The sequence below is a fragment of the Sorex araneus genome, chromosome 6 (genome assembly GCF_027595985.1).
Source record: "Sorex araneus isolate mSorAra2 chromosome 6, mSorAra2.pri, whole genome shotgun sequence".
In the NCBI taxonomy this organism is placed as follows: Eukaryota; Metazoa; Chordata; class Mammalia; order Eulipotyphla; family Soricidae; genus Sorex; species Sorex araneus.
The window spans coordinates 47701596-47715614 of record NC_073307.1 but is presented as its reverse complement, the minus strand read 5'-3'; the positions used below and the strand labels follow the sequence as shown (position 1 = coordinate 47715614).

At 64.0% G+C, this 14019-nt stretch overlaps 1 protein-coding gene across 3 annotated transcripts in view; it reads left to right on the top strand.

Annotated features, from left to right (window-relative positions):
* The window catches only part of CAMK2A (calcium/calmodulin dependent protein kinase II alpha), a 56831-nt gene extending 45279 nt beyond the window's left edge, over positions 1 to 11552 (top strand). For 2 of the 3 annotated variants that reach the window (XM_055141500.1, XM_055141501.1), the window contains 4 exons: positions 2939 to 3014; positions 4944 to 5038; positions 8439 to 8667; positions 8815 to 11552. In XM_055141500.1, coding sequence (XP_054997475.1) covers positions 2939 to 3014; positions 4944 to 5038; positions 8439 to 8667; positions 8815 to 8818 — 404 coding nt within the window. In that variant the 3' untranslated portion in view covers positions 8819 to 11552. Of the gene's footprint in view, positions 1 to 2938; positions 3015 to 4943; positions 5039 to 8438; positions 8672 to 8814 lie in introns of those variants that run through there. The other variant, XM_004620609.2, reaches the window with a different exon arrangement.
* The last annotated feature ends 2467 nt before the right edge of the window (positions 11553 to 14019 follow it).

Genomic DNA, 14019 nt, shown 5'->3' with positions numbered 1-14019 from the left:
CCAGACAGGAAGAAGGCACTTCCAGGTCATTAACCCTGTCCTCTGCCTCTGTCAAAGCTGCAGGCTTAGCAGGAGGGATGGGATTTTGATGGGATAAATGCGCCTGCTCCCACCTAAGTTTCCAGAGCACCGCTTTGTGGGGTTAATTTGCCCAGTCCTCTGGCCACGTGAGAATAGCAGTGGGTGGGGTGGATCCTGACCCAACATCAAAGTTAATTAGAAATGTCATCCTCATGCCGGGAACATTTCCCCCAGGCAAGGGAAGGGCCATGAATATTTCAGAGCCCCTCCAGTCCGGGGCTCCAGCCACTCGCCTCTGAGCCACACTTGGCTTCACGCATCCCCACCGCTTTCTCCCCCAAACGCTCCCCCTCCTGCTCAGATCCATGAAAAATTAATTTCCTCTCCGGCCCGAGGAGCAGCCTCAGAATCAGAGTGGAAAGTGGTGGTGGTGGGGGGGAAGGGGAGCGTTTCTGGAAAATCTCAGTCCGGGATGCCAGCCCCGACCTGACACCTTGGTGAGGGTGTCCTCTCTCCGGGGCCCAGCTCTGCCGTCACCCGCGGTGTGTGTGTGGGGGGGGGCAGACCCCAGGGGCGTCCGGGTGGGTGAGAGATGCAGAGGCTGCTCCTTGCTGGATGCCGCCCTGCTCCCCAGAAACGCTGCTGCGGACCCCGGAGGGACCCAGAGCTGGAGCTTCTCCAGTGCAGGGACCCCAGAGGGGCTTCAGGCTGCACGGCTGGAGCTCCATGCCACCCTGGGGAGGGGCCGGGGCTGCCCCCCTCAAGGTCAGTTCAGGGACCCTCCAGGGGTGCCCCGATGCAGTGCTGCAGATGGGGAGAGGCCAGAGAGTGCGCAGGGCATGGGAAGGGGCTAGCAAGAGAGGAGGAAGGAGGCTCAGGAGAGAGAACGTGTCCACCCTCGCCAGGGGCCGAGATAGGCGTCCCGCCCTGCTCACCTCCTTCCTCCGGCCTTGGCGGGGGGGGGGGGGGGGTGGGGGGGGCAGCCGGTTCCTACTTAATGAGGCCTGAGTGTGAGCAACAAGACTCGGAGAGGCGGACTCACGCTGCCTCCAGCACTGCCAGATATATGGTGAGTACTGTTGCTAGAACCATCTCGTCGTCGCTGGGGAAACTGAGCCCAGGAACTCACATTTGTAAGTTGGAGACCAGGCTCCACCATCCAGGCCTTTGGAACTTTGCTGGCACTGCTGAGAAGTGGGCTGAGGAGCGGGAGAGGCAGAGGGGGCCGTGGCCTACACAGCTGGAAGGAAATTATTTTATTTTATTTGGGTGGGGGGCACACCCGACTGTGCTCAGGGCTTACTCCTGGCTCTGTGCACAGGAATTGCTCCTGGCAGGCTTAGGGGACCCTACGGGATGCCGGAGATAAAACCTTGGGTCAGCTGCATGCAAGGCAAACACCTTCCCCATGGTACTATGGCTCCAGCCCCTGAAGGACCTTTGAACCCTGCTAGCCCAAAGCCCACAGCCCCTGGGGGCTGGGGCCAGCACCTGAGTCCCTGGGAGGCAGCTAGAATGGGTCCCACCCTGACTCGGCTCCCAAGGAGGCAGACTTGCGTCCTGGACCCAAAGGGACAAGAGTCACCAGGGGACCAGGGCTAAGGTGATGACCTGAAGGGGGATCAGTGCCTGTCTCAAGGGCCATGTGTGCTGTGGGGCAGGGGGGCCCTGTGGGCCCAGGGGAGCCTGCGGGCCCTGGCAGGGAGTAGACACTGACTCTCTGGGCTTCAGTGGCGCTGCCCGTGAGGTGGCTGCAAGGCTCCTTGGCAGGGCCCGGTCCAGTGCCTGGGCACGCACCCTTTCACAGCACGCGCCCCTGGGGACCGCCTGCTCCAGGCTGCAGGGCCCCTGGCCAAGGGCACCCGGCACTGTCCTCCACGGACTCGTCTGAGTCCGATGTGATGCGTGTACAATCCAGCACACGGCAACTTGTCATCACCAGGGTCCTGTGGGGAGGCCGTGGGCTGGGTCCCAGGCCCCAGCGGGCCTCACGCCTCCCCCAGAGCTTGGTCGGGAGGCTGAAGCCGCCCTCCGGCCGGCTGCTCTGTGAGACCATGTTCTCCCGCCCGCCCGCGGTGAGCCCTGTGCGAGGCGGTCGGTAGGCAGGCAGAGGGCGGGCACAGGAGCGGGGTCCTCCCTGCGCCTCCAGCCCGAGAGGCCCCTGCAGGCAGCGGGCCCCGGTGTTGGTCCTCCCCCCTCTCTCTCACCGGGCGGGAGGGGACAGGAAGTGGCCCCTGGCGCACACGGTGGCCCTGAGCTCGGTGATGTCATCATGCTCGCCCACCAGCAGCCTGGCGTAGACAGCACAGTTTGTCTGGCATGTCAAGGCCCTGTTCTGGCAGGACCAGGCAGGGACTTTAGGTGAAGCCTTTCTGCTCCCCCACATTCACCACTGAATGCAGGAGGCGGTGACGGGCCCATTTTGCAGGTGGGAAAACTGTGTCTCAGATGGCTGAGTAATAAAACCGACACTCAGTGCTCCCAGGAAGAGGCCACATGGCTGTGAGGTCCCAGTGGTGCCCAGGGAGGGGCTGGGGGTGGGGGGAAAAGTGACATCCCAGTAACTGGGTTTCATTCTGCTTTGAAACTCCCAGCCCAGCTCAGTGCCTGAGGCCTGCAAAGGCCTGCACAACAGAGCAGGGGTCGGGGGGGCGGGGGGAGGAAGAAAGCCCGGGCCCTTCCTCAGTGGCCCCCTGCCTCTGGGTCCCCGGTGGAAAGGAAACAGTTCTCCCAGTTCCAAATCAGGCTGCACCCAGGCGTCGACCACAGACCCTCCGGGAAGCCAAGAAGACCACCGAGAAGCTGCTGTTCGCTGTTCTAGGACGCGTTCCTACCCCCGGTGGCACGGGTTCAACCAGGCCGGGCAGGGGCCCTCGTCCCCACCACCCACTGTTCTGTTCTGTTCCCTGCCTTGCAGTGCGGAAGCAGGAAATCATTAAAGTGACAGAGCAACTGATCGAAGCCATAAGCAATGGAGACTTTGAGTCCTACACGTGAGTCGGTGGGCCCGCACTGCATGTCCGTTGGGCTGCTGCCCGGCCCCCCACGCTTCCCCGCGCGCTGCATGTGGCTCGCCAGCAGTGCCCGTCTCCGGCTCGCATTTGAACTCGATGCTCCGCTGAAGCTTCTGTTCCAAACACTTCTGAAGGCCCCGTGCTCCCCACCCTGCTCCCTCTCCCCTGCTCCTCACGGGAGCAGGACAAATGCTGACCTGGGCCCTCCTGAGCCCACAGCGACGGACAAGTCCTACAAGCGTGCTCTCCAGTGAGCAGGGCTGAGGAAAGTGACTTCGTCTTGGGGGGAGGGAATAGAAGCCCCAAATCATCATGAACCAGACCTAGCGGTGAGAGACGCACTGGAGCGGCGAGGGAGGGTGGCCGGGTGCAAAGGCTAAGCCTGCAGCGCCCCCTGGTGGTCATTGGACCCTCTGCGCTGACCCTGAAGAACTTCACATCTGCCTCGGGCCTGAGTCCTCGCTGTGCCCTTAGCCTTAGCTGACGGGGCCCTGCCTGCGGGACTAAGGCAGAGTGGAGATCAGGTGCAGCGTTGCTCCCTGGCAGCCTGCTGGTGTCCACGGGAGCTGCCATTGATCTCCTCGGGGCTTGGCACGCCAGCAGTGACGGGGTGTGCGTGGCTGGAGGCTGCCACAGCTGCGGCACTCGGGGTGGGAGACCCTGGAAGGAGCTGGCGTGAGCCCGAACCCACATGTCCGCATGGCACACCCTTGTCTGTGCGCGTGCACGTTTGTGGTGGCACAAAGGCTATGCACAGGTGTGTGTGTTGTGTGTGTGTGTGCATGTGTGCATGTGTGTGTATATGCTCTGGAGCAAGGCTTGTGACTGGTCCTAAGGAATATTAACCCTGCCGGGGCACGGGAGAGAGGGTAGCAATTAGAGCACATACCTGGATGTCCCTGACCCGGGTTTGATTCCTGGCACTACACAGTGCCCTGAGCACCCCCAGGTGATGTTCTGGAGTCTCACAGTATCTGTAGGGGAGTCCTCGCGACCCTGCAGCACTGCCAGGGTGACCAGGACAGTCCCCAGCCAAACAGAACCACACAGCTCCGTGGCCACTGGCCCTGCCAGCCTGGCCGGTTGGGAACTGCAGGAGTGGCCCCAGACCCCTGAGCACTGCTTGGGAGTCCCCACCCCAGTGAACTGTGCCAGGGAGCACCCAGGATGACTCTGCACAGGCATAGCCAGGGAGAGAGGGGCGTCTTTCCTGTCTCAGAGGCAGCCCACGGGCCTAGGAACACCCCACAGTCCCTCCATGGGTTCCCTCCGGTGGACTCCAGGTCCTGACCAGGGCACGTAGTCGGGAAGCCGGCCCTGTCCGCTCTGCTCTGCAGGCAGGCAGGTGTAGCGAGCCGGGCTGAAGGCTCTTAGCCCCAGCAGCGGGAAGCCAGGAGGGGGCCCGAGATGCGCAGAGGGAGCCCCTCCCCGCAGCGACCTTCATGCAGCCTGAGGTTGGGAGGGCGACTGAGCAGGCCTGAGCATGCCCCGGCCGTCTGGAGGACTCGGCTCCCCAGAAGGGTCCCAGGACAGGAGGACAGAACAGGGTGGGGACAGACGCCCTGCACAGTCCCTCAGTCCCGTCCCTGCACTGTGCCTCTGATGTGAAGAGGAAGGGACCCGGTCCTGCAGGAGGGCGAGGCAGAGACCCCCACCTCACCACCACTGCCACCCTCTGGCAAGTGCCTTCCCTCTCGTGAGCGCCACCTGCTGGGGGCTCCTCGCCAGGCATCAGTTCCGGCCGCCAGGGACTGGAGCTGGCCACACTCCCCTTGGACCCAGTGCCAGGTCTTTCCTGTCGTTCGAGCTGTCCACCTCCGAGGAGGGGGCAGCCAGGCCCATTTACACATTCGGAGGACTTGAGGGCCACCCCGCTCAGCGCCCCCTCCTCTGGCTTCCTCTCCCCAGGAAGATGTGTGACCCCGGAATGACGGCTTTCGAACCCGAGGCTCTGGGGAACCTGGTGGAGGGCCTGGACTTCCATCGATTCTACTTTGAGAACCGTGAGCACTCCCTTTTCTCAGGCTGCCTGCTGTCTGCTCTCGTGCGTGCGTGTCCCGCTCCGTGGCGCAGCAGGGTGACGGCAGGGCCCCGGGGGTGGGGGGGAGGGCTTGGGCGCAGTGCAGCAGCAGAGCCTGTGAGGATGGGGCTGGGCACCTCCCGGTCCTAAACTGCGGGTTCCAGACACGAGGCAAGTCGGCCCCGCTGGCCCCGGGTGGGGCTGGGCCCTATGTGCGGGCCGGGCCACCTCCGGGGCAGCTCCGACACTGGGTGGTGGTCACCTGGCTCCGGTGCGGGGGACTCCCAGCTACTCCGGGCCACGTGTTGAGTCGAGGGTGCTCAGCACTGCTGAGGGGCGGGGCGGGAGGCCTGCGCTCACTCTGCTGTGCCTTGCCTGTGTGTCCAGCTCTCTGTCTGCGCGTGTGCCCTCTGGAGAGAGACCCTGCAGGGGCCGGTCAGGAACCTCTCGGGGCATCTCCGGGGGCCACCCAGGGCTCCCCCTGCTGTGTCTGTCTCCCCCCGGGCCAGGGCTCCGAGGACTTGGGCCAAAGCGCATGCAGAGTGGAGGCAGGCTCGGGGGTCCAAGGAAGGTCTGGTGGGCTTGGGGGGGCCCCGGAGAGGGAAGGGAGGAAGTCCCCGAGCAGCTAGCTATCCGCCTCCTCCCGGTTCCGTGGAAAGAGAGTTGGGCCCGTTCTGAGTTCTCTTTCCGTACGTCAGGTTCCATCTAGAGGAGAGGCCGCGGGCGCTGCCGGCCCAGACACCCCTACACTTCCAAGCTCACCTCTGCCGGCAGGAGGGGGGCCAGGCGGTGAGCGCGGGAGAGCCTTAGTGACCGTGTGAGCCGCCTGACTTCTCCAAATAAATTCATGGAAAGCAATCGAGTGCAGGAAATATTTCCCTCAGAGCAGTAGAGGGGGCACTGGCACAAGGTAAAAATAAAGGTACTAAATAACCCGAGTGGGCTCCAAAAGGTCCACCTAACAGAAGGGGAAACTGAGGCTCAGAGGGAGGATGTGACTTGCCCAGAGGAGGCTGGACCGTTAGTGGTAGAACCTGACTTCCCTGCTGCGACCTCCCCTGTGCCCCTCTCGTCTGCTCAGGGCAGCCCTCACTCAGCCAGATTACGCCTCCCCCCCCCACCTCCACCAGCCCGCCCTCTGTCATCCAACCGTAGCGAGCCCTGCACTCAGGGGCACCCCCAAGGCTTCTAAAGGAGGGGGGTAGCTCTGCCCTGGGCAAGTCCCACACAACTGGCCCCAGAGACAGGATTCAGGGGGTGGCTGTACCCCAGTGATCCCTGCACCCCGAGCTCTGGGGCTGCCCGCTCAGGCCACCTTTCTGCTGGTGTCTTCTGGGCCCGCGGCCAGGCTCCCAGCTCTCCAGAGCAGAGCAGAGGTTTGGGGGGCGGCCTGGGGGACCCGCAGAGAGAGGGCGTGAGTATGCTGGCCCGTGCTCCCCCAGAGCCCGGTTCCCTGGGCTCCAGGCTACAAGAGCAGATCATAGCAAAGGCCCCCCCGGAGCCAGATGCAGAACCCAGCCTCTGCAGCCCCGCACTGGCCTCTCTCCGCCCTCGTGGGGAGGGAGGGAGGCCCCACTTGAGGGTTGTGATTTCTTTACAAATAGGGATGTCAGCAAAGCCAGTGCCTGCATCCTGCCGGGCTCTGGACTGTTGTGAGTCCTTCCTGCAGCCCCACCTGGCCTCTGACCTCTGTTGGGAGTCAGGTGGCTTCTCTGGACCTCAGTTTCTCCATCTGCCAAATGGGTGCATTGGCCAGCTATCATGCCCCCTGGGGAGCCCCGGCTGCTGTCTTGTTCAGAGGTTTCCTTGCTTCTGTAGAAGGAGTGGCCTGAGTGGGTACTCAAAAGAACTGGGAACTCGAGAACTTGACTAGAACCTCAGGTGTTCTTTTCCACATGTCTAAGACTTGGGATTTGGGTCCCTTCTCCCCAGACAGGGTATGGTTTGATTATTGTTTGAGTGGCAGATGCTGCCACTTGCTTTCAGTGACCCTAAAAAGCAGCAACAACACGTGTCCTCGGGAAATCAGTGCCTCAGAACCCGGGGAAGGCACCAGAATGTGGGCAGGGGTGGGCAGGGGGCTTCTCGACACAGAGTCAGGGTCGCTGTCTCTAAGGGTGGGGACGGGGAACCGATGGAAACCAGCGTCTCCAAAGCTGGCGGCCCTGGAGCCCAGGTCCTGACATGCTCTGTCCAGCCCTGCCTTGGGTCACTGCCCGGGTCCTGATGTGCTCTGTCCAGCCTTGCCTTGGGTCATTGTCTTGTGCTTTTCTTTCCTAGCTTGCTGAAAAAAAATAGAGCATTCCTAAAACCAAGTAATAATCCTACAATAAAATGGTGGCTCACATTTCACATAGAAGGGGCTGGTCTCAGGTATGTCTGCCATGATTATCATTGATATGCCTTCCCCCCTCCCAATTCTGGAAAGTTCCATGGCCTCACTCTGACCCCCCAACACCATCCCGTAGCTCCAAAGTGCTCAGGTCTGTAGTAGCCCCAGATTCCCACGGCTCGGTGAGTGTGGCTGCAGCGTCACCTCTGGAGGTGCTGCCTGGAGCTTGCAAAGGTCGAAGCTTTGCAACCAGATGCCGGTTCTTTACAAGTGAGTTTTCAGGCCGGAGAGATGGTATAGATGGTAGGATGCTTGCCTTGTCCTGTAGATGACCTGGGTTCGATCCCCGGCATCCTATAGAGTCCCCTGGGCTCCGCCAGGAATAATCCTTGAGTGCATAGCCAGGAGTAAGCCCTGAGCACCACTGGGTGTGGCCCCAAAACAGTAGAAGGAAAGTGAGTTTTCCCTTGAAACTCTAGACATTGCAGGGGCCAGAGAGACGGCGTAACAGGCCGGAGCACAGGCTTGGCATACGGGAGGCCCGGGCTCAGTCCCCAGTGCCACACGATCCCCTGAGCACTGCCAGGTGTGGCCCCAAACTAAAAAAAAAAAAAAAAAGGAACAATTCTAGACTTCCAGGGTCCCTGAAACAGGGGTGTCATTACCCTCTGGACAGGGCCAGCTCAGGGTCTCCACCCCAGAGCCCCCACCACCCCCTGACCCCCAGCACAGCCCCCACAGCCCAGCCCCAGTGTCCCTCTGCACGGCGATTGCTCTAAACGCCTCAGATTCCCCAGCAACACGCCGGGGGCTGTGCCTTGTAAAGCCCCTGCCCCGAGTGTGAGCCCCTCCTCTCTGAGCCCAGGCCAGGACGCGCGGAGTCTTCTAGAAGCTCTAGAAGCTCCGCCTAGAGGGCCCCTCGCCCAGCCCTGACAGGGCACCGAGGCGAACAGAGGAGCCGCCTCCGGTGCTGGGGGTCGGGCCAGGAGGGCGGGGCGGGGGCAGCGGCCTCCCGGCACATGTGCTCTGCCCCTCCCGCCCCCGCCTCCAGTGTGGTCTCGGAACAGCAAACCGGTGCACACCACCATCCTGAACCCCCACATCCACCTGATGGGCGACGAGTCGGCCTGCATCGCCTACATCCGCATCACGCAGTACCTGGACGCGGGCGGCATCCCCCGCACCGCCCAGTCGGAGGAGACCCGCGTGTGGCACCGCCGGGACGGCAAGTGGCAGATCGTTCACTTCCACAGATCAGGGGCGCCCTCCGTGCTGCCTCAGTAAGAGCCCCTCCTCCCCTCCTCCCCTCCCCCGCCCTGCCGTGCTTGCGGACCCCCTGGCATTGGGGGTGGGGGAGGGGCCCCGGGAGGAGGCGGGTGGGCGGGGGCGGACGCAAGCCCCACTGCCCCGTATCCTGTGTCTTGCAGTTGAGGCGCCGGCCGGGTTGCAGGGCTGCAGAGATCCGTGCAGAGACTGCTGGCTTCTCCCGCTTGGATCGTGCTGGAATCCCCCTCCCACTCCCCACTCCTCCCCACCGCCCCGTCCACCCAGGAAACTGCCTGCTGGCGGATCAGTCACGACTTCGGAGCCGCGGGCCAGCTCTTCCCCACCTCCCCCTCCCCCCCCCCATCTCCCACTCGCTTCCCTCTGCCAGGGCGGGCCTCCCTGTGCTGCGCCCCCAGGAGCCCCCCTCCCCCCCTCGCCTTGAGCTGGGAGACGAAGGGGCCGTCTGCCCGTCCCCTCTCGCTGGGGACTCCTCTTGCGGGTTCCCCCCGGACCACCCGCGGGTGACTCCCTGCTCCCGTGGGAGAACGCAGACCCACACGCCTGCCTGCGGGCAGCCGTGCCCCACTCTAAGCAGTCCTGCCCACCTGGGGGTCCCGCCGACCCTTCCCCCGCGGTGTGGGGGCGCAGCATCTCAGGGTGCCCCCATGTCCCCCCTTCCTCCCCGCCTGGCCCTCGCACCCCTCTGACCCTCCCTGCCCACCCGACCCTGCCCTGCCCCGGGGAATTCCAACGTCATCCAAGGGAGAGAGCCCGCCCGTGCTCTGGGCGCCAAGGAACGCCATGGAGTCCCCCTGCCACTGGCACGCATGCCTTTTTTCTAGCCAAACTTCTGTGTGTTTCGTAAACGGGTTTCGCGTTCCTGGGTTTGTGTCATCGCTTGACCTCTCACTCCCGTGTGGGGCTGGGCTGGGACGGGGTGGGAGACGGTGCGGGTAGGGGGTTGTTCTCGGTCTTCCGTCCCTGTCCCTGTCACCTGACAGGGCCTCGGCTCCCCGACCCTCGGGGGCGGGGGGGACAGGCCCCCCTGACCTCAGGGTTTGCTGGAGAGCCGCTGGCACCGGTTGGGGGGGGTGCGTCGGGGGGCGGCTGTTCTTTCCCACGCCAGCCTTGCAAACTAGGGTCCTCCCCGCCACGCCCCCTGGGACACCGTCCCCTCGTCCACACCCTGAGCTGTGGTGCAGGGGGGGCGGGGGTACTAGCCCGTGTCCCCAGCACCGCTCCTCAGGCACCTGTGGGCTGCACACAGCACCAGGCAGGCGGGCAGGGCCCCCCTCTGCGCCGCCCCCCCTGCTCAGGCCGCCCAGCGCTGACCCCATCCCTCTCCCTGCCCGGGACTGACTGGGATGTGAATGCCTTGGCAAACCCTCTAGGAGCTCCTCTCTGCACCGTTTTCTTTGCATGACTTTTTATGCAGTATGTATGTTGAACAAAAAAAAAAAAGAAGAAGAAAAACACTCAGCAAAACCAACCTACGTGTTTTCAGCAGCAGCCGCCGCCGCGTGAGAGGCTGTTCGCTCAGTGTCCAGCTCCCCCCGCCCCGGCCCGCCCGCTGCCACTTCCTGTGCTTCTGGCCTCCGTGTGGCCCCGTGTGCCAGCATGAGGTGCCCTTCCTGCAGGAAGGCTCGGGGGGGAGTGACAGTCACGTCCCCGGGGGTTCCTAGGAGGCCCCGGGCCCCCCAGATGGCTGTGTGCTGGGTGTTGGGAGCCGCCCGGCAGGGGGCTTCCCGGGCCCCCTCAGGAGCTGCGTGCTGAGCCCTGAGCTCCGCGGCTCTGGGGGCCCGGGCCGAGGCTGCCCACGCCTCCCGGGCCCAAAGCGGCCTCCGGTGGCCTTGCCTGGGACGCGCTGCCACTTGCGCCAGGAAGGCCCAGGGACCCCGCGTCCCGGCAGCCATGCTGCGGCCTCCCTGTCCAGCGCCCGACCCTGTAGTGCTCCCCGAGCAAAGGGGCAGGCACGGCCGTCGCCACAGCCAGCCCCCAGCCCACCCGGCCTCGGCTGCTCCTGCCCAGCTGTGTCGCAGGACCCGAGGGTTCGGAGAGAGGCAGGCTGACCGCCGTGCGAGCTGAGATGGCTGTCGCTGGACTAGCCACTGCAGCAGCCCTGTCCCTCCCGGGGCCTGGCCAGCCCCGGCCATCACCCACCCCCACTCCCACCCCCGCCCCTCATTTCCCCTCGTGGTGCCTGTCAGCTGCGTCTCAGCAGCGACTGGGGGAAAGAGCGTGGCTGGGGGGTCAGCAGGACTCCATGTCCGGCTCTCAGAGGACCTGCTGTGTGACCCTGGGCAAGTCCCTCTTTGCCTCTGGCTCTCTGTTTCCTGACCAGAGGAAACGGAACTGGAGGCCCCGCAGACCTGCCTCGTGCCCACCCGCCCCGCCAGGCCCCTCTCCCAGCTCGGGAGGGGGCCACGCCTGGGGGCGGCACTCAGGGGAGTGGCCCACAGGCACTGGGCAGAGCCGAGGCAGCCAGCAGAGGTCCAGATGGGCAAACTCGACCCCCGTCCCCAACACCCACCGGAAACACACGAAACGATCCAGCCCTGAGACGAAAGCCCGACCCCGGCACACCAACCCAAGGACAGGAAAGTGTCCGTGGGGCTCTGTGCCACCACCGCCCAAGTCCCGTGGCCCGTGGCCTCCTGACTCCCTCCGAGGAGGGGGACCTTTGGGGGGGGGAGATGTGTGTGCCAGACGCTCCATGCTGGTTCTCTGTTACTATTCCCTTGGGATTTTGTTTCAGTTTCCCCCCACCACCCCCCTTTTTAAAAACTCTGTGGCTGTGAATTTGAATGATCACTGCTCAAACTTTCTGCTACTGCGGGGAGGGGAGGGGGTGTCTATTTTATTCTTGGTGTTTTCAGTGCAATAAATAGCTACAAACTTCCGTGCACTCGCTGTGTCCCTGCCTGGGGGCCCGGGCCAGGCTCCGAAGGCTTCTGTGGGTTTTGTTCCTCAGCGCCTTCCATGCCCAGACCCATCTCAGAGTCCGAGATGAGACCGGCGGCGGCGGGGGGGGGGGGGGGGTGGTCCTCACAATACACCTCTCGGAGGGGTGATGCTGTCGGGGGGTGGGGGGGCCCAGGTAAGGCTTCTGTCGCATGAGCTTCAGTTTCCCAAGAAGGGCGAAGAGGTGGTCCAAGAAGTCTCCCAGACCAGAGTCGCCCCCTGAATGGAGGCTTGGAGGATGGGGTGCGGGAGGAAGGGTCTCGGGCCCCGAGAGGTGTCTGAGAAGGGGGTGTCTGAGCCTGCAGCGGCCGGGGGCCAGCCCAGAGCCCGGGGCCGTGCGGGGCCAGCATGCAGAGGTCACAGACAGTCCTGCTGTGTTGCCCTCCCAAGAAAGGCCAGGCATACTGAGGACTGTCCCAGCCCCCTCTGAGCGAGCCCCATCGCGGGGATGACCCTGGGGTCACGACCACCCTGGGGTCCATCCTCTCCACTGTGTTGAGGGGCTGAGGTGCCCAGACAGGCGAGCACCCCCTCAAGGTGGGAAAGAAGAAGCAGCAGGTGACAGAGGGTGGCGAGTGCCCCATGCTCGGTGGCCCTGAGCCGGCTGGTCTGAGGGCCCGGGTTCCCGCTGCCTTGGTGCCCCACCTGGACCCACTCCCGCTGCCCGGGTGGTGGGGCCCCAACACACAGGCCTCGCCAGGGCACCGGCCACTCACAGCTCTCCCGTCTGAGGGTGAACACAGCAGCTCCTGTGCTAAGGCAGCCCCTCCTAGCGCCGCCCCCACACCCTGTTCTACTGGGGCTCTTGGGACCCCCCCCAACTCCTTCCAGCCTCCTTATTACTCTGAACCTGCCTCTGGCCGGGACTCCCCTCTCCCCTGCACTGGATGTCCACTGGGTGTCGCTGTCCCTCCCGCCGCCGCCACCACCACCACCACCCTGGCGTCTTAAACAGGAAGCGCCCCCACCCTGGCACGCCCAGGCTGAGTGTCCGCAGGGAGCCCTGCCGCCTGTGTCTGTGTCTCTGGTGAGCTCCACGGGGCTCCCTGGGTGGGACGGCGGTGTCCATGCCCAGGATGTGAGCACCAGTGTTGCACAGGAGTGGACATGCGACATGGCTGGCCCCCAGTGACTGTGCTGACCCTGGGCATCATACACAGCCCTCCAGTCCATGCCTCCCCTGGGCGCCCTTGTGCTTGCTCGAGTCCTGGCTCTCCCTAGGTGGACACTCTCGTTAGGTGGACGGGTAGGAGGGAGGCGGCACTCTTATTTTTTTTTACTTTTCGGGTCACACCCAGCGATGCTCAGGGGTTCCTCCTGGCTCTGCACTCAGGCATTACTCCTGGCGGAGCTCGGAGCCTGGGGGACCATGTGGGATGCTGGGAATCGGACCTGGGTTGACCTCATGCAAGGCAAACACTCTACCTGCTATGCTATTGTTCTGGTCCCAAGGGAGGTGACACTTTTTTTTTTTTTTTTTGATTTTTGGGTCACACCCGGCGATCACAGGGCTTACTCCTGGCTCTGCACTCAGGAATTACTCCTGGGACCATATGGGATGCTGGGATTTGAACCCGGGTCAGCCACGTGTGAGGCAAACACCCTATCCGCTGTGCTATTGCTCCAGCCCCGGGAGGTGACACTCTTTGCCCGTCTGAACACTTGTTGGCCATGCATGTTGCCGCCAGCCATGCTCGTGGGAGTCCACACCCATGCCCCGGCCTGCGTGTTCCTGGCAGGATCCCCACACAGCAAGATGCTCGGGGCTGCTGGGCGCAGAGTGTGTGGGAGCCAGGAAGGAGGAGGAGGAGGGCGGCCTTCACAGCTGTGCTGGATGGGGAAGGGGGAGTGTTGTGTGGGCTGGGCCGATAAAGACCTAAGCACAGAGCAGTGGGTCAGGCAGGGGTGCGGGGAGAAGAGGCTGGGAAGTGCAGGGCATCAGAGGGCCAAGGGACACTGCGCAGGCGGGGAAAAGGGGACGTGCCTGTACGGGGCACAGGGACCCCAGCCCTGGATATGGGTCCCCCCGATCCCCGCTGGCTAGCCCAGGAAGCCTCCCCTGCCCCCTCCCCTCCCCGCCCTTCGCTGCTCCAGCCCAGGCCAGCCTGGCCCTGCCTTCCCTCCCTTCCTGGGCCACATTTGGGGGGTGGGGGATACCGGGGGAGCTGGAGTCACTCTCCTGAGGCCATTTCCCTAGTGGGCCTCAGTTTCCCTATGGTCATGGAAATGGTGAGACTGGACATGGGTCTGGAGCACAGGCCTGGCTGCAGAGTCCAGATGTTTCGCTTCAGTCCAGCAAACAGGACGGATGGGACACAGCGGGCTGGGCAGGGCTCCAAGCAACTGCAGTTTTCGGAAGCAGCCCCCCCACCCCCGCCAGATCCCCCGTCACTGCGAGCTGGAAG